This window comes from Nannospalax galili, unplaced genomic scaffold (assembly GCF_000622305.1).
Source record: "Nannospalax galili isolate Female #2095 unplaced genomic scaffold, S.galili_v1.0 scaffold553, whole genome shotgun sequence".
Lineage (NCBI taxonomy): Eukaryota > Metazoa > Chordata > Mammalia > Rodentia > Spalacidae > Nannospalax > Nannospalax galili.
The window spans coordinates 3,733,702-3,759,020 of NW_008336313.1; the positions used below are offsets into that span (position 1 = coordinate 3,733,702).

At 42.5% G+C, this 25,319-nt stretch overlaps 1 protein-coding gene across 3 annotated transcripts in view; it reads right to left on the reverse strand.

Moving 5' to 3' along the window:
- The window catches only part of Dnajc6 (DnaJ heat shock protein family (Hsp40) member C6), a 178,655-nt gene that overhangs the window by 18,914 nt on the left and 134,422 nt on the right, over nucleotides 1-25,319 (reverse strand). For all 3 annotated transcript variants that reach the window (XM_008831060.3, XM_008831061.3, XM_008831059.3), the window contains 10 exons: nucleotides 22,915-23,048; nucleotides 21,407-21,601; nucleotides 20,533-20,650; nucleotides 18,695-18,774; nucleotides 17,444-17,637; nucleotides 17,254-17,334; nucleotides 14,274-14,708; nucleotides 10,817-10,951; nucleotides 6,154-6,222; nucleotides 3,781-3,900 (listed from right to left, as the gene is read on the reverse strand). In XM_008831060.3, coding sequence (XP_008829282.1) covers nucleotides 3,781-3,900; nucleotides 6,154-6,222; nucleotides 10,817-10,951; nucleotides 14,274-14,708; nucleotides 17,254-17,334; nucleotides 17,444-17,637; nucleotides 18,695-18,774; nucleotides 20,533-20,650; nucleotides 21,407-21,601; nucleotides 22,915-23,048 — 1,561 coding nt within the window. The remainder of the gene's footprint in view (nucleotides 1-3,780; nucleotides 3,901-6,153; nucleotides 6,223-10,816; nucleotides 10,952-14,273; nucleotides 14,709-17,253; nucleotides 17,335-17,443; nucleotides 17,638-18,694; nucleotides 18,775-20,532; nucleotides 20,651-21,406; nucleotides 21,602-22,914; nucleotides 23,049-25,319) is intronic.

Consider the following 25,319-nt stretch of genomic DNA (forward strand, 5'->3'; position numbering starts at 1 on the left):
TAGCTCTTTGTGGTTTCTTGGGGTTCATTCAGGAGTTTGTGTCCTCTTTAATTTCAATGCATAATTATAACCAGTCTTTTGAATTCTACGTCTGGAATTTCATCTTATTCGTCCTCATTGGGGCCATTACTGTGGGATTGGTAAGTTTAGGAGGATACATGTTGTCTTGGTTTTTCATGCTTTTTGTGGTTTTGTTACTTGGCCACCCCAAGTTAGGTCACTGGTTGATTTTCCTTTTAAATATAAGTCACCTTTATTCTTTCAGTGGAAGCATTTGCAATGTTTGAGTAAGACTAGGCTGCAGTATGGTTGAGGTGCCATTTTCCTCTGTAAGGCTAGTACTCAGGGCACCAGGCTTGATCCCCACTACCTCCCTGAAAGTAGAATACTGTCTGCAACAATGGTCACTATCCAGGTGGAAGCCCACTCTGGAAATATTATAACAGCCAACTAAAAAACAATCACCTCTTAAAGGTCAATCATTCACTGATAGTGCTGTATGTAGTAATATATTAGTTACTGTGGGTATGAGTGGAAAGGAAAAGAAAAGAGATCAGACTAAGGATTAGTTGGGGTGACAGAGCAAGCAGAGGAGGGGAACAAGAAAGAATGGTGGGAACAAGAGGTGTGGAGACCAGGGAGTTTGGGCTAAGGGGAGACTGAAAAGAGAGATGTAACCATATGCTCCTCAATAATGCAGATAAAGTAGCAAAGCCCCATATCTCAGGAGGTGGGAGGAAAATGAAAAGTAAGGAGTGGGGAGGGGGAGCAATGTAGAGCAAGAGCAGAGCAGGACCACACCGGCCGGCTACATCAATACCAGGTGTTAAATATGATGGGAATAGATGTGGAGAGGAGAGAGAACTGGATGGGGATATAGCATATGAAAAACACCTAGCCTGATTGCTGATTGACACATGAGTCCTTCAGTGTCCAATCTCTAGCTCCTATAAGCTTTCTCACCCTTGGCAGTTCCTCTGCAGTGGATGATCCTGTTCTCCTTCCCGAGTCTTTCTTTGGAATAGATGACAGATCTTGGTTCAGTCTGTGCATGGTGCTTCATGGGTGGAGCTTTAGATGTTGGTGCCTCTGGTCTTTCCTTCAGGACTTTGGTTGCAAATGCTGCACCCACCTCCTGCCCCGTGTAACCCTTCATAAAGCCCGGCACACTGTTCAGAGTCTGTGTGAAAGTGTCCCTGCAGACGCTGTTCCCACCAGGTTTCCAGCTGGATCGATGCTGTGTGATCCTGATTCAAAGCTTCTTTCCCTATGGCCTGGGAGTACTCTAGAGGATAGGTTTTAGCACACAATCGCTTGGGCTGAATTTCCCGACAGTGTGCTCACAGATGTCTCCAGATGCCCATCTACCAACACAACACGGGTCTTTTTGAAATGATGTCTAGCTTCTGTACTGGCAGGTGCCAGGTACCCAGTGCTAAGGAGTGAGGGATTTCCCTAGTGTCTCCTCTGCTAATTTTACCACTGCCCTTGGTATGACCATTTTTCCTAGCTCTTTGGAATGACCTGTTAATCTTCTGATAACTGTTTTTTCAGCTTTCCCCAGATTATTCCTTAGAGACTGTGACAAACCATGCCTAGGTGTCATCTGCCATCTTCCTGAATGTTCTATTATTTTGTTTTTAAGACAAGATCTCACTATGTATATCAGACTGGTCTCAACGTTGCTATGTAGCCCAGGTTGGTCTCCAACTCAGAATCTTCTTGCCTCCATCTCCTGAGTGCTAGGATATGGGCATGTATCAACATAGCTAGCTGAGATCTTGTTTTAAACAAAATCTGACTTAGTGTTATTAATTTAACACTTGAAAAGATACACACAGGGAGAGATGACAGATTAAAATAATATTTAGAGTTCTTAAAAAGAGAAAGTAGTCTAAAGAGTACAGAATGGAAAGTCACAATTCTAACACAATTATTGGCACACATTCCCTGAATTCTCTCTTAGATAAATTGGCTCCCAGTACCTCAGTAGGCCTGTATGAGAAAACAGACTGTCTGCATGGCCAAGGCAAATTTTTGTGCCAGGTTATTTCAGCCTTACTTAAGAATGCTACATTGCTCAAAAGAAGGAAAGAAGAAATGGCTTTGGAACATATAGTCAGATAAGTTTATTGAAAAGAAGTTCCTTGGAAAAATGTCTTTGAGAACCCTGGGCATTAAGTCTCAAAAGTTCTTACACTATCCCAAATCCACTGAACCCAGTACTTCCCAACTTCCCTTGTTCATGGAATACATACCCACCCTAAAACACCATCAACTTATAGTGAAAACAAACGCTCTGAAACGTGATGCGGAAACTCTATATTCTGTATAGAGTTTCACAGACTGACCAGAGAGCAATGGAGTTGAGAGGGAAGAAGACGAACAGTGCAAGGAGCACCCAGAACCTTCACAGCAAGTTTCCGCAAATCCGGCACCACAGGACACAAACCCCACCGGAACAGCCTCATCTCTTACCATCGGTCTACACCTTACCTTGCTATCACCCTACTGTCATATGCTCTTGGAAATGCAAACTGTATTCATGCTATGAAAGCAAAATCAGGCATTGGAGAAATGAATTAATAGAGGTTGTTTCCAACCCAGTTTTTGATGTCATTTTTTTGTGTGTGAAGAAATCCTTGCTTTATTTTTTTTAAAAATTTAACTGAATTTTTGCGATTTTCATACAATATATTTTGATATTTAGATTTCCCTCCCCTATCTCCACCTCCCTTACTGCCCCCCACCCAATTTAATTACTACCATACATAATATATATTATATATATATGCCTATAGAGTTGAATTTGTGTCCCCCAATGTCCCTCAGTGTAATTTCTCTTTTTTAAAAAAATTCTCTGCTTTCAGAATATTGGACTTGATAGGGATGGGTGGACAACACAAAGTTGGTGGGTAGGGAAGTGAGGTGGATATGGGAGGAGCTGAGGAGGGAGGAATATGATCAAAGTATAGCACATAAAGTTCTCAAGGAATTAATAAAAATATTCTTTAAAATATCATGAGTTTACGTCCCAGGGAACACTATCAATTTTTTGTGATAACCCAAATTTAGACATGAAGCTTTCCAGCTGAGGCAGGATAAAGATGGGGGGAAAATGGTGGGCCGGGGCAAGGCGAAGGAGCCCCTCCCCCAGGAGTGGAAGGGGAAGGAGCCCCTCCCCCAGGAGTGGAAGGCGAAGGAGCCCCTCCCCCAGGAGTCTGATTGAAGCTTCTTGCCAACTGAGAATCAAGAATTCCATAACAATCAGCATTCGCTCAAGGCTTGTCTTCCTTCCCATTGGCTAAACTGCAATTTTCTAGGGATTTCATCCATTTTATAATAAAAGGCATACCCCAAACCCCTTGTCAGCCCTAGTAGTCACTGGTTTTGTCTTGTCTGATTATAATCCCATCCAGGGTACTTCTAGAGTAACGTGATCACCTCATTTACTGAAAAAGAGGAGAAAAATAAGTTTCTTAACAACCCTTTGAGATGTAACTTGAAAGGCAGCAAAATAGTATGTAAGGCCGGTGTTAAGACACTTGTGTGTGACTCTCTGAGAAGCTCACTGTGGACTGTCTTGCTTTCTTCTTTGAGCACCTCTATTTCTCTTAACCCAACTTTAGCTGCTACCTACTGAAGCCAAGGGTCTAGTTTTACCTGAGTTAAGGTCCTTCAAATATTCAGGGAAGTCTATGACTGAGCTGGGCCTCCATCTCTACCACCAATGACATCACCCTCAACTCTTATTTATATTTTGACCTACTAAGTTTGTACCTAGTGTCCCCAGGTCAGCAAAAGGATCCAGAGTCTGGGGCTTGCTTTGGTGGGTGGGAGTGCCATGTGAGGAGCCTGTTGGGCTGGTGGCCGCTGATTTGCTTCCCATTCCAAAACCTCCTGAAAGGGAAATGAGACCAAGGAAAATGAGTTAGTTGCCTGAGGCTGGATTCTGAGATGCAGACTTTCAGATCTCTCTCTAAGACAAATCAGGACAGGGTTGGGAAATGTTTCAGAAGTTTCAAATTCTGATTTCCTGACTTAGGTGAGTGGTGACCTGAAGCAAGGATAAAACACAGAACAGGCATGTGCTCTTCCCTGGCCATACATGTGAACCATTATTTCCAATGTTTACCTCTCATGTCATCTGACTTCCCTCTTTCTTGTGGGATTGGGGTCAGGCCTGGATCGGAACTCTGGCCCTGCCATATCCTGAGTTACTTTGAGCATCTTACCTAACATCTTTTAACCTCAATGTTTTTAAACTTTTTAAGAAGGAACCAATGCAATGCCAAAGCCACCAGCAATAAAAGCAAAGAGTAGACAAACTGAATGGTAAAAAAAACTTCTGGATAATAAGAAAAATAGTCAACAGAGTAAAAAAAATGAACTATAAAGTGGGAAACAATATTTGCCAACCATGTATCTGATAAGGGACTTGACCCAGAGTACATAAAAAGCACCTACAACTTTACAATAAATTAACAAATGACTTCAAAATAGGCCAAGTACTTGAACAAACATTTCTCAAATGAAGATTTACAAATGACCACAACACATAAAGGGATTTGCAACATCACTAATCATTTGAGAAATGCAAGTGAAGGTGACAATGAGATTTCACCTCACACCTGTGAGGATGGGCATTGTCAAAAAAAGGAAAGAATAACAGCTTGGTGAGAACAGGAGAAATTGGAACCCTGTACACTATTGGTGGGAATATAAAACGGTACAGTTACTGCAGAAAGTAGTAGGAAGGCTCTTCAAAAAGTTCAAGTAGAACTCCCACCTGACTCAGTGTACACGTTTCTGGGACTATATCTAAGGACTATATCTAAGTCATGGCATAGTCATTGCACATTGTGCACGTCCACTGACAGCTGAAAGGCAGAAAAATCGGCACATGTGTACAGTGAAATACGTTTTAGCCTTAAAAAGAAAGAAAATCTGTTATGGGCTACAACATGCATGAACCTTGTGACATTTTGTGAAATGACATAAGCCAAATGCTGTAAGGTTCCACTTCTGTAAGGTACCCGCACAGCCAAACTCATCTAAAATAGGAGAGTGGTTACCAGGGGCTGGAGATAGGGAACTGAGAGCTGTTGCTTGGTAGATGTAGAGTTTCAGTCATGAACAAATTCTGAGCACATGTAGGTGACAATATGGTGCTATATGCCATATTGCCAATATGGCACAATATGCCATTGTATGTAGAAAGGGTGAATTTTATGTTAGGGCTTCTTCTCTTATTTTAAACCACCTGAAAACAAGAAAATAGCCAGCGCTTCAGAAAGCTGTCATAGTGCACTGCCTGAGTATCCAGTCGCCAAGCAAGAAGGAATATTTACATTCATTTGATCTCTAGCCTATGCCAGAAACTTTTTCATCCACACTGTTTCACTTAGACTGCTGTGTGGAATAAAAGTTGTTATTCCCATTTCACAGATATGAAAACTGAAGCTGTGACTTGTCAACAACAACAAAAATCCAAGAGTTTCTAAGTGTAGAGTTATAGCAAGTCCATCTACTTGCATTGTTGAGACAGATATTTGGCCGATGAGCCTTAGAAAAATTAAACAAGGACTGGAGAGATGACTCAGTGGTTAAGAGCACTGGCTGCTCTTACAGAAGACCCAGCCCAGCATCCACATGGAGGCTAACAATGGTCCATAACTCCAGTTCCAGGGAATCCAATGCCTTCTTCTGACTTCCACGGGCATTGTGCAATATGGGTATACTTACATGTGGGCAAAACACTCATACACATAAAATAAAAATAAATAAATAATTTTTTAAATAAGAAAAATTAAACAACATACAGTAAGTATCTCTGTCATGTCATCAAAAGCACTGGGAAAAGCTCTGCCAGAATATGGATCTTTACAAAGACCAACCAAATGCCAGGTGCAGTGCCTGCCGCACACCTTTAATACCAGAACTCAGAAGACAGAGGTAGGTGATCTCTGTGAGATCAAGGCCAGCCTGGTCTAATAGTGAGTTCTAGGTCAGTTGGAGCTACATAAGGAGACTGTCTCAAAAAACAACAACAAAGAAAGGCCAGCCAAATCACAGCAGCGAATCATAATACTCTAGGTATTCATTTCATCTTGCATGGTCACAAGTGCACAAAAATGAGCCTCCAATCTTCACCTGGTTTAGCATGCCAGTCCCAACCTCCAGTGACATCTGGCTGGACGTTCACAGCGGGTGTACTCGAAGCTGCAAACAGAGAGAAGATGAGTGAGGGTGGGGCAGCTCAGAACCCCCTTTTCTGAGTTCTCACGGGATAAAGCATCACTTCTGTGGCTGCCACGGCTTCTCCGTATCACAGTGGATTCATTCCTCCCCTGAGTTTTTATCACTCTGCAAGAGGGGATACTTTCTCCTTTCACCTGTGCTTGCTCACAGGAGACTGGCAGAAACCAGGTCATTCTTGGACTTACGTTCGTTTTACCTCCACATCCACCCACCTGGAATCATCCTTGTGAATGTGTCTGTCTTTGTTAAATTTCAGGTCCTTTGAAGGCAAAAATTTTCTTACTCATTTTTATGCATCCCACCTCTATAATTAACACACTGGACAATAAGAAAAGAGGAAAAATATCCTTAAACTGGGTTCACTTTAGCTTTATACCAACAACGGAGCCAAAGCATGATCGACTAGAACTGGAATTTTCTTTTCTCCTCTGCTGTGACAGGGATTGAGAACAATGAGCGATTTAGAGCATTTATTGGGCAGTGACTATGTATCACCCGCTCTGATGGTAGCAAGGATATGTCTACTGTCACTCAAAAGACACCTATTACGGCTTCAAAAGAGATCATTCTGACCTCTCAAAGTTCCACAGAGAATTGCAAAAAGGTGTTCTGCTGTAAGAAAAAATTTCTTCCTAAGGCATCTCTAGCTAGATTTTGCCCAGAAAAGTCAACAAGTAAAATTTAAGTACTAAACTAGCATTATAAATGGGACTGCAACACCCCCCGCCCCAGTAAAGGACCAAGGCACCAGGATCAGCGTTGCAGGCCTCATAGTCATTTGTTTGATTTACCTGCTGCCAACACATCATGTACCTTCCCATCAGTTCATTAATTACAAAGCTCATAGCATTATCAAAGATGCTGGTTCTTTCCCATCTACTCTTCCCCACTCATTTTCAACACTAACCCACGAAAACTGAGGTAGAAATTGGGCAATTTTGCTAAGATTTTCTGTCTGGTTTCTTTGACATTCTTATACCAGTCTTATATCCATCAGGATATAAAATGAGGCATTGGATCTTCAATCTTGTTACTAATTAAACTCACATATTCCTATAATCACCTGCCATATTCAGAGAGTAAAGACCCAAGAAACACATTTCCTATCCCCTACCCCAGGAAACTTCAAATACTCCAGAGATAAGAACATACAAATAATAATGTAATTACCTAATATTTACATCTTTGCCTTGCTGGCCTGGAACTTGCCATGTAGCCCAAATTGGCCTTGAAATTGTGACGGTCTTCCTGCCCCTGTCTCCCACAAACTGGGATGGATTACAAGGGTGAACCATCATATCTGGCTGTACTTTGCCTTTTATGTGGTTAATTGTTCACTTATGTTTCTAGTAATATATCCCAAATTACTGTTCTTCTAAAACTAGATGCTCAATAAATATTTGTTGAGCTCAAAGGCGGTACCTCTTGATTTTCAGAAGAGACTGGTGATGCCTTCTGGAAATCTGGGTTTGGCCTCCTCATGCTGACATCTGCATGTCCCTATGTGCTGTCCCACATGGAGTTGATACAACTATCTCACAAACAGTAGGGCAACTGCTTTCCTGGCAAGGATAATGGAAAATTCTCTTTACACACTGCATGACACACACCAAAATGAAGGATGTGGCTCTAAAACAAAAGAATGCTAACTTGGATAAACTAGGTGATAAACATGATTTCATTGGATCATAAGAAGCAGAGAACTAGGCCAGGATGGCATTCAGTGGTAAAATGCCTACCTAGTATGTGCAAGGACCTGAGTTTGATCCCTAGAACTACCAAAAATCAGGAAAGCAAGAAACAAGTAAACAGAACTAGATACAGAGTGCCATGCTGAAGAATTCCCCCTGTGTCCTTGGGATATCAAAGGTTGTACTCTTACCAAAGCAGTAACTTTGAAGTATTAAAATCAAAGAAATGAGTAAACTTAAAGGGCGACTTCTATGGATCAAAAAGACTTCGATAAGAAAAGTTGAGTTAATTCGTTTCATGTTTGTCTATTAGAAAGAAAGATAGAACCAACTTTTTGCCAGAAATTCTTTCAGGCTCTAGGGATATATTAATGAACAAAAGAAAGAACAAACCCAGCCTTTCTAAGACTCAAGTTTCAGTGAAAAAAGAACAAAAACCAGAAACAATAAATAAGCAAATGATCCCGCATAGTGGAAGTTGGCATGTGCAATGGAAAGCAGAACAAAGAATAGGGTAGACACCGGGCTGTGAACTGAAAGGGAGCAGAGTAAATAAGCCTCACTAACGGTAACATTGCACAAAGACTCAAAAGAGGCGAAGCCGCTAGCTGCACGGATGTCTAGAGAACAGTATTTGAGGCAGCGATAACAGTCAGAAAAATATCAAAGAGGCCAGGAGAGCTGGCAAGAAGACAGTAGGGAGGAAAATACAGGAAATGAGGCCCCAGGCTTGGTGGTGGAGTATACAAAGTCTACACAGGTCGTGGCCAGTCTGCACCATGTTGGTTCTTATTCTGGGTGAGACAGAGCCATTATGAGTACACAGATGACACACCTGGCATGTAAACCAGTAAGCAAAAATAACATTAACAGGACTGGAGAAATGGCAGTGGTTAAGATCACTCACTGGCTGCTCTTGCAGAAGACCTGGGTTCAATTCCCAGCACCCACATGGTGGCTAACAACTGTCTGTATCTCCAGTTCGAGGGGATCTAATGCCCTCTTCTGATCTCTGCAGGCATTGTATGACAGGTGCACTTACATACACGCAGGCAATACACTCATACACATAAAACAAAATAATAAATAAAATACATTTTTAAAAACTTTAAAAAAAAGTTAACTCACACCTCACATTACCTTTCGTGGATAATCATATCCAATCAGGAGACACTTAGGGGTGAAAAATGAATTTCTTGAATACTGTCCTATGGACTCACTTCAAATATTTCAAGATTAAATACAAACTGGAAGGCATCCAAGAATTGTCCCTGGGTTGATTTCTGATTTCTGGGCTTGGCCAAGTAGGAGTTTGACCAATGCTACATAACTCATCCTCCCTTTGTATGTGCATGGCTTCCACACACTCGAGATGATGACTGACTGTACTGTCCAGGCAAGCTCAGGGTATCTTCAGAAACACATCACTGCCTGGGTTAAGACCAGTTCAGTGCTTTCAACATCAGGAAAGCGCTCCAATTTGGCTCCAACCCATTTGTTTCTCACTCAGGTCCAGTTCTAAGTAGTGTAATCTGACAATATAGCAGTCATTTTCAAAGAGTAAAAAGATATCAGTAAAATTAATTTTATTAGCAATATAATTAATTTATTCAGCAATGCAACCCAAATATTATTTTAAGGAGTGACTGTTATGAAAACATGAAGATATTTTGTATTCTTTTTATGTATACTAAGCTTTGGATTCTGGCCTTTATCTTATACTTGGAGCACATTTCAAACAGAGCAGCCACATCTCAAATTCTATATCCATGCATGACTAGTAGCTAACAACTAGACTAAGAGCCCCCACATACCAGTGTGGTATATCCCACATCACTCTAGGGAATGCTAATTTTATAGAATTCTAATATACTTTATTAATTTAAGAATCCTGCTTTTCCACATTTCAAAGATTTCTGCAACTATGCTGTATCTTCCAATTAATTAAAAGTGGCAGCATTTTTTCCCATTGGCTCATAAAATAATCACATACTTATCAATGATGGCTTGTGCTTCTGTGTGTGCATCTCTACTGTAGAAAGGAACATAATTTGTAGCCCAAAAATGATTTATTCCTCTGGGACTTCCTCTGAAGAGCCACAGGTGAGCGCAGGGCACCCTGGGAAGAAGGGTGGAGACTAGCATGCCAGAGATTGGAGTGAAAGGAGGAGGAATTGGTGCCATTCAGGGAAGCAGAGAACAGGAAGCAGGCGAGCTAGCCTGCCCTGGACCCCGTGGGGCACTGGAGGACCTCGCAAGGACCGCATGAACCCCTCATGGAACTCTGTGGGGCTAAGTGGGCGTGTGGGGATGTGAGATGAGGCAGACCTTGGGCAAAAGCGAACCAGAACTGTGGGCTGAGCCGCACAGAGCGGGTGTTCTTTCTTTGTAAATTTATCTGCTCCCTCCTCCCAAAGGTATAAAATATGCAAAATTCAGTTAAAGATGTATTACGTGATTTGTCTACTTGCATCAGGAGCATGAGATCCTGAAGAGTGTGAGGGCGGGTCAAACAGAGAACGGGAAGGAGAAAATTTAGTGGGACAGAACTCCACAGTCAAATGATTTTAAGATGATCAAGTAAAACTAACTTAAACAGACTTTTTTTCTGTAAAAAAATTCCAGTTTATATGTTAATGAATTGTTCATTTCCAAAGGAGAGATACATTATATAGCTTTTCCCAGAAACACACACACACACACACACACACACACACGCACGCACGCACGCACGCACGCACGCACACGCGCGCGCGCGCGCGCGCGCACACACACACTCGGGAGGGGATGCTTTTACATCTGAGCATGTAGTGATATCTTGTGGAAAAGTTCTCCACTGAACACAACAGAAAAGACTTTCTTACCGTGCACTGTAGGAGAAGGACTTCTGGTGGGCTGCAGAAAGGGGTCACTAGAAGCATTGGATGTGCTCAGGAAGGAGCCCAGCAAGTCCTGACCTGATGGCTTAGCCGGGGCTCCAAATGGGTCAAAGGTGGCACCTAGAAAACAAAGGGAAAATGCATTTCTTTGTCCTGTAAGTTATTCGTTCTATAAATATTGAAGAGGTATCATTATTGCCTTACTAAATACTTGGAAGATCAGGACAATGTCTGCCTCCTGGCCTGCCCCACAGGCCTTTCCTACCGGTATCACTTCCTCCAAGACTAATGGTGGGTCCCAAGGATTTCTGACCACAAGAATAATTTCACCTTTGTAGACAAAGGAGTCTGGGCTTATTTATTTATTTGAAAAGACATAGCTATAAATGAGATTCCCATTAGCCTTTAGAAATTGTGTGTGCATGTGTGTGTCTATGTATGTGTATGTGCATGTCTGTGCAAATTCATGTGTGTGAATGCAGGCATATATCTACCACAATGTGTGGATGTCTGTCCTAAGCACCTACTTTGTTTGAGGCAGGATCTGTTTCACTGTTTTCTGCTGCACACGCCAGGCTAGCTGGCCTGAGAGCCCCAGGGTTTCTCTTTCTCTGCCTCCTTCCTGTTCACAGAAGGGCTAGTAATGCAGCACATCTAACTACTATGTAGTTTCTGGGGATTCAAATTCTGGCACTTACACTTGCACGGCAAGCTCTTTTAGCCGCTGAACATCTCCCCAGCCCAGCTTTGAAAGTCTTAATAAAACAAAACCAGGCAATCGTGGTTACAGACTAGCTGAAAAGATAAGATCAACACAGATGAATCCCTGATTTTCCCAAAACCATGTCTAGGCCTCAGGGATTTAGTGACTAAGCTCTGCTTAGTATGAATGTTCATATAAAATGAATGAATGGGCAAATATCAGGCAGGGGCCTTGCTATTAAGATGAATAGCAGATAACAAAAATAATTAAAGAAGAAGAAGGAGTTGGGAGGCACAGGAGGAGTTGAAGGGGGAAGAGTAAAAATGTACAGTACTCATGTATGAAATTCTTAAAAAAAATTTTAGATGAATAGTAGAAAATTCCACTGAGAGGGCTGAAAATAAAGATCAGTTGGTAGAGAGTTTGCCTAGCCTACATGAAGCGATCTGTTTGATCCCTAGTACCGCAAAGTCATGGTGGTACACGCCTGAAATCCCAACACTTGGGAGGTGGAGACGTGAGAGTCAGAAGTTCAAGGTCATCTTGATCTACGTGTTGAGTTCAAGGTCAGCCTAAGCTACATGGGACCCTGTCTCAAAAGAAAGAAAAAATACCATTGAGTAAGTTTTGTATTAATTTCATTTTTAAGTGATCTCCAGCTCACTTGAAAGCTAAAAAGAGGGGGCAAAATGAGATAAGTGCAAAGAGCTGAGCTCATCACGTCTCGAGTTCATAGAACTCAAGCATTTTTGAAAACACTGACTCTCAGCAGCCTACTGCAAACCAGATCCATATCTAAGTGAGAAAGATCGTGCATGAACTTGGAAGGAAGTGGCAGAAGGTTACAGCTGCCAGCAATACACTGCTGCATCTTCCCAAGGGCTATGTTGCTTTTGCAAGAAGACCTCAGGTGGTCCTCAATTTCTTCCTGGCAAACAAGTGTTATCTTCACTCAATACATGATGAAACAGATTTAGGAAAAAAAGAACTCAGAAACTTGCTCTGGTTCAAGATTCAGAAAATACTAACACAGAACATTCACATTCAAATCTTTTGACTCCAAATTCCATGCATTTCCCACAAGCATCAGTCATAAAATGAATGTGATGGAAATCACTAAGCTGTGTGGAGATAACTACCCTCTCAACTATTATCACTAAGCAAGGAACAAAACCTGCTTGATCTACCTAAAGTGAGCTGTCACTTCCAAATCTGTGCACATCAAGCTGATGACTATTTGCTTCCTGGAGTGAGGCTGACCCAGTCTAGGAATAGAAGCTGAGAATCAAACCAGTTAGCAAACACTTCCCACTCTCATGATGCAGTAAGACATACGATTTCACAAGTTTATAGCTATGACTTCGTTGGCACAATGCTCTCCTAACAGCTGCTGGGCAGCAGATCAGCCTCGTGAGATAGCAGTGGGGCCTACTGTGTTTCAGACAATTTATTCTTTGATGCACATTCCTTATCTCACTTAGTACTCAAAAGACCTCCTCTCTGAACAGAAAAACACTGCGGTTTTCAGGGTGACTGTAACGACAATGGGTTAATCTGTCTGTTTCTGGGTTAAAGCTAATTAGTGGAAGACATCAAAGTCTCCTTAGATTACTTGGAACACTCTGAATAACTAAAGTGAAATGTGACTATTACAAGAGCCTGAGATTTAGTCTCTACAATAATGTCCATAGGTATTACCCCCAACTAAGGAAGTTAGGAGTCTTTAATAAGGCTATCCAGATAGTTAAGTTTCAGTCTTGAGATTTAAAAGTAGGCCATTAATTCTAGCCTTGGGATTTCCTTTTTGGGGGACAGAATACTTGAGTCATAGATCTCGATCTGCCAGTAACAGTTGGGTATACTGAGACAAATCAATCAATACATCTATGACTTCATAGGCAGAATTAACTGATGTCCACAGCCCCTTCTAGCTCTGACACTGGAACACAACTATCAGGACAGGACTACAATGACTTAAATGATTAAACCTCACTTAGGATGGTGTGTCTTAACACTCAACTGTGGAATACTATGCTGTCTTAGATCTTGGGAATTTTGTTTTCCTGACAGAGCATTTATTCACTCCGATGAATTTGAACTAGATGACAGAAAGCAAAGTACAGAGGAAACAGCCATGGAGTAGGACTTGAGCTCCTGGGATTACCTTCGGCCTTCATCAATATGCTATACAGGAACTTGAAACAACACCTATGCTCTGTGAGCCTGAATTTTGTTTATTTTTATTTTATGTGATAATACTTTGCCTGCATGTATGTAAATGCACCCATGTCATCCAATGCCTATGAAGAAGAGGGCATTGGATTCCCTGGAACTGGAGTTACAGACAGCTGTTAGCCTCCATGTGGGTGCTGGGAACTGAACCCTGGGTTCTCTGCAAGAGCAGCCAGTGCTCTTAACTGCTGAGACATCTCTCCAGCCCCTGCCCTGTGATTCTGACTCCCATTCTCACAAGGAGGCCCCCAACCAGTCTTCCCAAACCAAGACCTACCTACAACCTTAGAAGAAGCTGAAGAATGAGCTCTGGGAGAAAGCTCCTACGGGATTTTACATGCCTAGGCAGTTGGGACTTCCTACACTTTTCTACCATTATTTGTATTTTCCCTTTTCTGATTTCAAAGAAATGGGAAAAGTCCAGCTTATCAACACTTCAGTTCTGCTTACTGACCCAAAAGTTATAACTCAAATTTCAGACGTACGGAGAAACATGGGAAAAATTACCTTCTCCCACTCGTAGGGTTGGCGATGCTGAGGCAGAGGTGGCTCCACGGCGAGGTGTTGACTGCGCAGATGCAGGTCCACTAGGGTGAAACACATCTTCCACCCCTGCCTGTCCCATTTGGGCAGGGCCAGTGGTACCTCCTCCCCCAAACAGGTCACTCAGCAGTTCAGAATTGCTGGGAGGAGCCGCCAGTGGAGAGAAGTTCGTGCTCACATCAGACCCTTCCAGGCCCAGAAGGTCCACCTCCTCGGGGGCAGGAGGGGCAGCTGGCTCCTGTTGCTTTTTACTGGGCTTCTTGGCTCCATGAGGCTTGTCACCATTGGCATTGCCATGCGGACTGGAGAGGGTCAGAAGTTCATCATCCGACTGCTCACTTTCCTGATTCACCAGGGCAGCGTGGTCCTCCTCACAGAACGACTTCTCTGATTTCTGATCTAAGGAAGGCCGGTATGCAAATAAATGATTGGTGACTGACCACTGGGTGAGGTGGGTTTTGTTACAGTATCTGTACATTATTCCTGAAAGAGTAAAGGATCTAGTTGTGAGTAGACAGTGCTTTCAGGCCCTTACCGATGGGACACTGAGTGTAGTTAAGAGCATTCTCAGCTGTTTGCTCAATGTCTGCAAGGGAATACAGCACAGGTGCTAAAAGGAGAAACTCTGGGGTCAGGTGACCTAGGACTGAACCCCAGCTCCACCCCTCACTGGCTCTGCAACACTGAGCATGTTACTTGACTTCTCTGAGCCTTGGTTTGTTCCTCAGCGAAACGGGCAATGAATAGTACAGAATTCACAGCTGCTGTAAAAATGACATGAGATGACATTGAAAAGAGCTCAGATCAACAGCAGTGTCATCTAAAAGCTGATCTCCGGCACTGTGCTTGGTGCCATGGAGAACAACTGCAGTAATGCCTAGCTTTGCTAGCTTTTACTTCTCCACTGGCCTGAAGCAGAAACGACTCCCACACGAAGTAAATGGGATGAGATGGCTCTGCCCCTGACAGCCCTCCTATCATCCCCAAAAAGAAATATCTGCCACATAAATTGGTCTTAGGAAAGATGTTTCTGCTGGAGAGGAATGGAGATCAAGTAGCTGGCTTTCCAGGCCCCACTGAGACCATCTTTCCATAGCACTTTGCATGACAGACAGGCCCACCTACTAAATCAGGCATAGGTTTACACTTGTGAAGCCCAACTTTAAAACACAAAGACCTGCAAACAGGTCAAGGCTGCCCTAAGTGTGGTGAAAACTTGGGAGAAGAATCTGATCAGAATGACATATGAGAATGTCTGCTATTGAACAGCACTGCCCTTCAAGACAGACAGACGCCATCTTCCCGGTTGCAAAAGATCATCATATCTGGACTTGTTGACTGTTGACCTTCTCTCATGGAAGGAGGGGTTGGGAGGGTCATGAGACACTTGCCTGAGTAGTCAACCACTAATTATACATGACTTCCAGGAAGGGCTAGACTTTATGGACTGAGGAAGACTAAAGGAGGTGCTGGGGCTCCATTTATGGGGCTACAGGGAAGCCATCATCCATGCTGGGTAAAAACTTTCTAATACAGTGTTATAAAGGGAGCACCCACACTCCTGTAAGTAACCCTTCACCCACTGCTCTGTAAATAAGTCCAATAACCTCATTGGTTCCCCAGGGTGAACTGTGGGGATAAGTTCGGGCCGAGGGGAGGCCGACAGTGAACTATGGTGGTGTGGTATCTTGGATTATCATTGGGAACAAGGGAGAAGGGGATGAAAGCTGCTTACACATCTCCCGAAGGAGTTTTAACAATGCCCGAAGGCTTCAGTTGCCTCACTCAGGATTATTATTTATATGTTCCACTGCAGAAATATTGATGTCTGATTGCAGGTTGTTATCTGAGATGCCGCTGGGGCTGTAAAGCAATATACGGCTTACATATCTTCACGAAATGCAAAAGTTTTGCATTCCCAAACAGATAAGAGCTTTCATCAGTGCTGAAAGCTCTCCATGCCTACAGAATCATTTCTAAGTTACTAGCATCGCATGGGAAGGTCAGAGTAAAGCTTTATTAAAAGCCATTCAAGATAAGAAATATGAAGAGGCTGTAGACCCACCCAAAAGCTGCATCTGGTGGGCTTTCCAAGTCTGAGAAGCTTCTGTTCCATTTTTCAAAAGCCTTTCAATCCAAAGGACTTCTATGAATAAATTTTTTAACTAAACACTGAAAATTTCTATAGACTGTGGGAATACTGTCTTATATCATACATCAGAGAAAGGTCGATCAAGAGAATGTTAACTAAGCCATTCCAGAAGCCAGATCCCCACCACTGTTATGTAGTCCTGACTACTCAATTCTACAGCACATTTTGCAGCTAACCTCAGCAAACTTTAAAGCAAAAACGGCCAGTGTTGTTGACTAATGCCAATGGCAGTCTTGAAGACAGCAGTCTAAAAAGCGCTATGTTGAGGATTCGGGAAAAGCCTTCAGGTATGGGAGAAAAGAGAACAGTGACAGAGCCCTGATTGAAACAAGGGTTGTTATAGCAACTAACAGAGAGCCAGACCAGCTGACTGCCTTCACCACACCAGGGCAAGTCCTGCCCTGCCTTGCCACAGCATGCCAGACAAGGCGTCACTTGACTTTTTTTCGAATATTTGCTCGAAGGCAGAAAACTGAGTGCTGTGTGTCTCTGAGTTATCGGCAGCCTAAAGGAAGATCTCAGAACATACATTTCAATTGTCTTAGAAGATGTGGCCCAGAACACAGTGCAGGGGAAGAAAGAAGTTAGCCTAAGTTGGCTTTCTGGTCAGTCTGAGCACTCGTGGATTTGAAAGCCAGGAAGAACCCTGATACAGAAAACAAATGAGGGGAAGGATATGAAATGAGGCACACAGGAACTTTTGATTTAGGTTGCTTCATTTCAAGGATTGTTTTTATAAAACAACCACAGAACTGAATCACTTAATCATCTAACTTAAGTGCTTTGATGTACCTTGCCAACAGAGAGAGGCAAAGAAGCCGCCTTGCCCAAGATGCCTGGGATGGTCCGGAGGGAGATCTGCTGGAGCCTGACCTATAAGACAGAAGGTCGCGTAGCATCAATGAAGCAGAGGAAATGAAGTGACATGGTAAGTAACACAGAGGCTTCATCCTGAAAACCAAAACCAGCAGGTGGCTCATACCCCCTAAAGCCAGAGTGTCCTGATGCTCCTGCTGAGAGGAGAAGAGGATGCTGGGGTTCACGTCCTTTGTGCAGTAATGCTCCCACGGTGGGGTCAAGTCTATCACTTTGTCGTTGGGCTGTACTTCTATATCCAGTGTCACCTGGAACAGCTGAGGATATTTTTCTGGTGCATCACATGCATCCAACTCAGGCCTAAGAGAAAGAATAACACCAGCAAAGAACAGTAGAATTGGCAGATGGTCAACACAGAAACCGTCTTGGGCTGACTTCAGTTTAACTTGAGACTTGTTTCTAGGTCTCAAGTTAATGATTCAATCATTAACTAGATATTACTTTACTTTTCTGTGTCTCAGTTTCCTCATCCAGAGAAAACAGGAGAATAAGACTTGCACAGATTCCTTGGCTACTGCTGCACATATTAATAAAAGCAACAAGAAAAGCAGTTTAAAGACCTGATCAGTAGGCACTGCCATGGCAAACGGTTGGTCATTAAAGTAGAGAGACAGCTCCAAAGCCCCTCCTGAGCCTGTGAATTCCTGAACCCTTCAAAGCCCTCCCACTCTCCAGGTTCCAAGAACTACCTCCATCATCCTAGCCTTTGCCATGCCCTGGGTTCCCTGGCCACTAGATTTAACTGCCAGTCAAATCTAGTCTAGCCAGGCCCTCGTGCTGTGGCCAGGCACCCATCATGAAGGGCCAGTGTTCATACTGTCCCAGTGTTAAAATGCTGTTTCTATTGGAAACACAGGCATTCACAGATACAAAGGCACAAGGAAGTAATCTTTTGTTTCTTTTTTCTCCCTTATATGGAATTTTAGATCTTTATAGAACTCTTTGATCCATTTGCACTTCTTTTTTTAAAGACTTATTTTATGTGTATGTGTACGTGCCTGGGTGTGTATATGTGCACCACATACATGCAGGTGCCCACGGATGCCAGAAGAGGGAACCAGATCCCCTGGAATTAGAATTTATAGGTGGCTGTGAGTTGCCCAACATGGGTGCTGGGAACTGAATCTGGGTCCTCTGGAAGAGCAGTACATACTCAACTCTTCAGCCATTTCCCAAACACCCATTCTTAAGACAAATTACATTTAACTGAAAGATTTCAAATGCATGTAGCCTCTCTGTGTGGTGAAGCCACACTCAGCAGTTCATAGTACAGGACCCTGGAGACCGCAGCGTGGTCCTATGGAGACTCACTGCTTCGTAGCTAAGCTTGAAGAACTCTGGTCCAAATAGCACTTACTTGGTGAACTTTAAAACTGTCGTGTCCAGTGGTATGAATCCAGAATGAAACTGCAGCTGGAATATCTGTGTGTTGGTCACCTGAATATGTGAGAGAATTACAATCAGGCATAGAAAAGGGAATCTGAACTGAAGGTTGTCTGGGGAGCCATTACCGCCAACTGTTTATGTATCTGACACTTTGTCTGCTATGAATATTTAGATATCTCTCAGCTTCATTTCTAGCATCTCCCCTACACAAGGGAAAACTGTTTTCTTATCCACTGACGTCCCATGTTCTTATACATGCCATGTTTAAGATGCCCTGCTCCAACCTGACAAACATATCCTTCAAGGCCCAGTACGTAATCTGTCTGGCCACCACTAGCTAAAACAGACTGCTCCAAACACAGCACCCCATCTGCCATGTGATATGGTATTGTAGGTATCTGTCCATGTGTGATTTATCCCCTCTAAGTTAAGTTATTGTACAGGAAAGGACATGGTCTTGTGTTAATCCAAAACACCTAGGCAACAGTTGAAATAGAACATGCACTTAGCAAATATTTGATTAATTAAAAGATAACTACTTGAGGGGGCTGGAGAGATGACTCAGTGGTTAAGAACACTGGTTGTTCTTGCAGAAGACCCGAGTTAGAATCCCAGCACCCACATGGCAGCTAACAACTGTCTATAACTCCAGTTCCAGGAGATCCAATAGTCTCTTCTGACCTCTGCGGGCACTGCACAACACGGTGCACCTACCTACATGCAGGCAATACACGCATATACATAAAATAAAAATAATAAATAAAATTTAAAAAAGATAACTACTTGAAACATCATTCATAATAGCCAAAGAGTAGAAATAATTCAGACATGGAGAGTGGATAAAATGTGGTGTAACCACTCAATGGAACATTACATAACTGTGTAAAGGAATGAAATGCTGATGTAAGCTAAAACACGCATAACTCTCCAAGATAATATGCTGAGTGAAAATAAGCCAGCCACAAGAAACCACATAGTGTATTATTCCAATTACATGAAATGCCCCCAAATAAGCAAGTCTATAGGAACATAAAAGAGATTGTGGTTATCAGGAAGTGAGGAGGAAGGGAGGGACGGGCAGCAACTATTAGTGGGTACAAGGTTTCTTTACAGGGTGAAGAAAATGTTCTTTAATAGAGAATTATAATGATAGCCACACCTTTTGAATATATGAAAAATCACTGCACTGCACTCTTATTTTATGTATTTATTTATTTATTTATTTATTATTTACTTATTGTGTGTGTGTCTGCATTTGTGTATGTGTTACACAGGAAAGCCAACTGCAGCGATAAAAGATAACTGTAGGAGTTAATTGTTTCCTCACACCATGTGATTTCCAGGGATTGAACTCAGGTTGTCAGGGGCTTGGTGGCAAGCATCCTTATCTGCTGAGCCATCTTGCCAGCCCTCGCACTGTACTCTTTAAAAGAGGTGGTTTTGTGTAATATGAATTTCATCTTGGTAATTAAAAAAAATAGTAGAAATCTCTTACTTTATAGTGAATTCACCCACTACCACCCTCAACAGAATACTGTAAGAAAGGCACAGGTTCTAAAGAATGTGGTTTGCTGAAAGTCCCAGGTTGCTACCTTCTGGGTGGCAGGCATCCTACAAGTCCCCACCTGTCTCAATCTCTATTTCCTCCCCTAGGTAGTGAAGAAGGACTTCAGCAGATTTTAAGGGGTCTTTCTCACTCTAAACCCACAAGTCATTTAAGTCCAGGATGATATGGAAAAAAGACTCAGAAATTAGAAACTTAGCTGAGCTCACAATCTGATTCCAATCTAATTCCTCTCAAAAGCTTACCTTAGCCTGCAGTCGGCTGCCAATGGTTGACCGCAAGTGGTACATGGAAACGATAACATCGCCTTGTACAGTGATATTCAAGGGGATGAAGATTTTCCCATCTTGAACACGGTATTCTCTTTAAACAGAGACCAGAAACACACTGAGAGTGTCCGATTTGGTACAGTCACATTGATACAGGTATATTCTGTGGCTTTGACTAAAGGGCATGTTTTCCCAGGCTTGTGCAAAGGTAGGAATGTAACTAGTGTGGACAAGAGGCATACTGGTTCTGCACTGGGAGGGCACTGACCAGACACAATCTACCCCACCTGGACTTCCAGGCAGATCTTGCTTTCCTTAAATCATCATGCCTCACACAGTCACCTTTTCCTAACTTGAACAGTAAAGTCTACCCAAGATCAGTATAAAACCAGAAACACCATGCTCATTGAGGGTTTTGAATACTGACTCCCAAATTCAACCTATTCTCAACTAAGTTTGTGTTAGGTTACGATACACTCCCTTCTCCCCAAACCCTGAGGCCCTCCCACTGGCACTTGATCTTTATGGATCCTATAAATTCCTCAATTACATCACCATTCACCTGATTTCTCTGAATCTCCTTCTTAAATGTGCAAGTCTTCTGTCCCCCACCCCACCATCTGAACATTTGTCAGAGAGGGTACCAGCGTACCATCCTTTAGAACACAGTCCCACTCTGTGTATAAAGGAGACTCATCTCTACATTCAGTTGTCTCCATCTTTGATTATGCCTCATGTTGAAATTTTTAAGAAAAATCACATGTTGCAGTGATTAGCAGGAAGAATATAATCCAAGTTACACAGGAATAAAGCAGTATACAAGAAGTGAAGAGGAAGCATTGTAACTTACTTCATTCGTTCAAAATCTGTGCAAGTTGAATATATTTTAGTTTCTCCAATCAGCACATCACAGTAAGGGCGACATCCGTTTCTCTGTTTATTGAAGAAAGGAATTGGACTGACAGTGATCACCTTGATCGTGAGAGGCTTGAAGTGTGGGCGGTAGGGCTTATCTGCAAGTAGGTCACACATGTATCCCAGGTACCTGAAAGAGAAGACTGCCACTGTAGGCCATCACACCAAGAGAACTGGGCAATCTCTGCTGGGAAGCTTGTCCCTGCACATCAAGATACACTAAGAGTCTACTTACATTGCTTGAATATTAATCACCAAAGAGAACGCAGACAGTTAAGAAAGCTTGTATCAGCTGACACTACTATACCACCCCAAAGAGCTGATAATGGGGCGTTTGTTCAATCAAAAGGCTTAAGGGAGCTTTATACTAGCTCAGTATTTCAACATCTATTCCTACTGTGTCTAACAGATTAAATGTATCAATGAAAGGCTGATTCAGATAGATTTTAGAATTGAGAAGAACTTTTAGTCTCCCAAAGTTAAGAAGATGGAATTTTAAAACAAATGCGGGAATAAATTTAACTATAGAGAATAAATCAGTTATCTCAAAGGCGCTTTCTTTTTAAAGCTATTTTTATATTATCTATTATACTCATAATTCCTACATCTTAGTGTGCTGGATCGCTTCAATTGTCAACTTGACACACCTGTGGGAGGGAACCTCAACTGTGGAATTTCTTCCATTGGATTGGCCTGTGGCCATGTCTGTGAGACATCTTCTTGATTACTGAGTGATGTGGGAGGGTCCAGCCTGTTGTGGAGAGTGCCACCCCTGGGCAGGCAGTCCTGTATTGTATAAGAAAGCAGGCTGAGCATGGACCAGGGGAGCAAGCCAGTAAGCAGCATTTCTCCATGGTCTGTGCTCCAGGTTCCGGCCCTGAGTTCCTGCCTTGGCTTCTCTTGAGAATGGACCATGAGCTGTAGGCCAAATGAACCCTTTCCTCCCCAAGTTGGTTTTGGTCAGTGTTTTTATCACAGCAATAGAAAGTTAACTAAGACGCTCAGTCATAGGAAAAAGTGAGTTTAAAACCCCTATTCTGTGTTTTCTCATTTTCGCATGGTGACTTTTTAGTAAAAGTCTAAATCATGAAACAGGGAGGAACTGGGAGCTTGGGATGGAGGCAGCGGTCTAGCTATGTCAATTGGGTACTTTAGACCTGAGTTCCTCACATCCTTTCTCAGTCTAGTTGCCTCGCCTAGTGAATGAGGAAAGTATCGGTATTCCTTTAAAGTTTCCTTCTAGTTTTAAAATCACTAACTTTCAAATGGGGACTTAAGAAATTTATGAAAACCCAATATTCTCACATTTCATGTGGTCACAGCTCGGGATAATACCACATCAACTAGAAGAAAGTTAAGAGAGCTCCCACGAGGACAATCTTTAGCAGTCCAAGATACCAATTAAACCATGCACGTGCTGGCCCTGCACTTCGCTTACTATACCTCCTGTGGGATGGCGACAGACCAATTCCTGGTCGCTTTGCGTAGAGCAATCGAACAGCCGGGCCAGGCGTAGCGTAGAGATTACAGAAAATGAACATAGCACCAATCAGAATTGATGATGCCGCCCGTCCATCCTGTCAAAGAAGACATCAGAAATGTCAAATCAGGGAGGAGCCTACTTGCAGCTAATAGAGAAAAAGGAGAGGAATCCTCCTAACTAGGGGTGGCTTTCGCGTCTCAACTGTTCACTTCAAAAGAAAAATAAATCTGTCCTCCCTTTTAAATCACAAAGCAGCAAGGACAGCATTTTAAAGATAAAACTGGCTTTCTATTAACCCACAAGTCCACCAGAATAAATCTGACTTGCATATATTTGCTGAAATTAAAGTACACCTTGGCACTACGGGATCGTAACCAATACCTTGGCACTCAGGTAAAGAGCTCTAGGCAAATGTGGGTTTTGGAATACGCTATATATGTATTTCACCCAAACTGTATGCTCCTTCAGTAATAGAAAAACAAACCACATTTATTGTACAAATCTGTTATGAACTGAATGTTTTCTCCCAAAATTCATATATTGAAATGCTAATTCCTAATGTAAGGGTATTTGGAAGTGGAGATTAGGGTTGGTCATGAGGGTAAGGGTCTTTATAAATTCTCTCTCTCTCCCTCTCCCTCTCTCTCCTGCTCCCTGCTCCTACTTTCTCTCTCCCTCTCTCTCTGCTTGAAGATGCTAGGCAAAGGTAGCTATGTGTCTGGGAAGCAGTCTGATCTCTTGGATCTGCAAACACCCTGAACTTGGCTTACAATCTCCAATCTGTCTCCATGAGAAACAAATCCAGTTTCTATGAGAAACAAAATTTCTACTATTTATGGCACTTGGTCTGTGATATGCTCGTTACAACAGCCTGAGCTAAGATGACATTCAGTGACACTCCTGATGGCTGTTTCTTAGCCTCTTCTAGAATATACTAAGTGAAAGGGATATTGCTTCTATTTGAAGTAGCCCACCCCAATTTACGAAGTGTTTCCCGTACTATGCTGAGTTAAAGTCTGTTCCTCCACGGTTTTGTTTTGTTTTTAGCTTGTTTTGAAACAAAGTCTCACTGTGTAGCCCTGGCTGGCCTGGAATTCACTATATAGACTAAGCTGGTCTCGAACTCACAGAGATGCATTTGCCTCTGTCTCCTAAGTGCTGGGATTAAAGGAGTATACCACGACACCTGGCTTTTCTTCCACAGCTTCTACTAAACAATCTTCATTCTTCCTTCTGTGAAGTAAGAACAAACCTGCTCCTCTTCCTCTGGCAACCTCTTGTATTTCTGAAATGCTTTCCCTTTCCCTCAGAACTCCTGCTTTCCAGGTCAAAGCCAGTTCCTTCCCTTTGATACTTAAAATATCAGTCTCCAGTGTGTTGTCCAGACTTGAAATGCAAAGCGTGGATTGGGTTCTGATGAATTAGAGAAGAAATACGTTGCCCTTGGTGTAGACACTGTGCTTTCATTAACACAGCTCCAGACCAAACTAGTATAAATGCAGACAAGCCATAGTACAGGCTCATATTGATCTTCGTAGCCACTGAAACCCCTAGCTCATTCTCAGGGGACCTGCTAAACTAATGGACAGTTATGTTCAATTTTTTAAAAAATCTAGCTACACATTTATCCTATGTTTAATATCACATTGTTAGGTTTTATTAAATAACAAAACTGTAAAATTTTTTTTAACATTTAAAAAATTTCTATGTGTGTATATGTCTGCCACATGTGTACAGAAACCAGAAAAGGGTGTTGGATTCCCTGGAGCTGGAGTTACAAACAGTGGTGGGTCACCTCATGTGGGCGCCATGAACCAAACTCAGGTCCTCTGGAAGAGCAGTACACGCGCTCTTTACCACTGGGTCCTCTCTCCAGCACATTCTAAGATCTTTGAAGTTCTAGGCTCATAGGCTGAAGAGATACCTTAGCATTTACGAACTCCTGCTGCTCTTGAAGAGGACCTGGGTTCTATTCCCAGCACCCACATCAAGTAGCTCACAACTGCCTGTAACTCCTGTTCAGGGAATCCAGTGCCCTCTCCTGACCTCTGAGGGTACCAGGCATTCACACATACATGTAAAGTGAAATTTTTAAAACAAATCTTTTAAATTCCAGGTTCACTATGTGACCATCCCAATTCTGAGAAAACTGATAAGCTTGACTTCTATATCTTCAGCAAAATTGATGATTTTTTAAGTAACCAAATAAAATCTTTACCCATGAGGACACTGATGAGGACCTTTTAAAGCAGATTTTCAGCAACAGCCCATAAGTACAAAATAACCCAACCCAGATTTCAGTGGCTACAAAGATCTTAACTACAAGAAATTGGGAAGTCTCAAGCAACTCAGTCAATGATCTCAA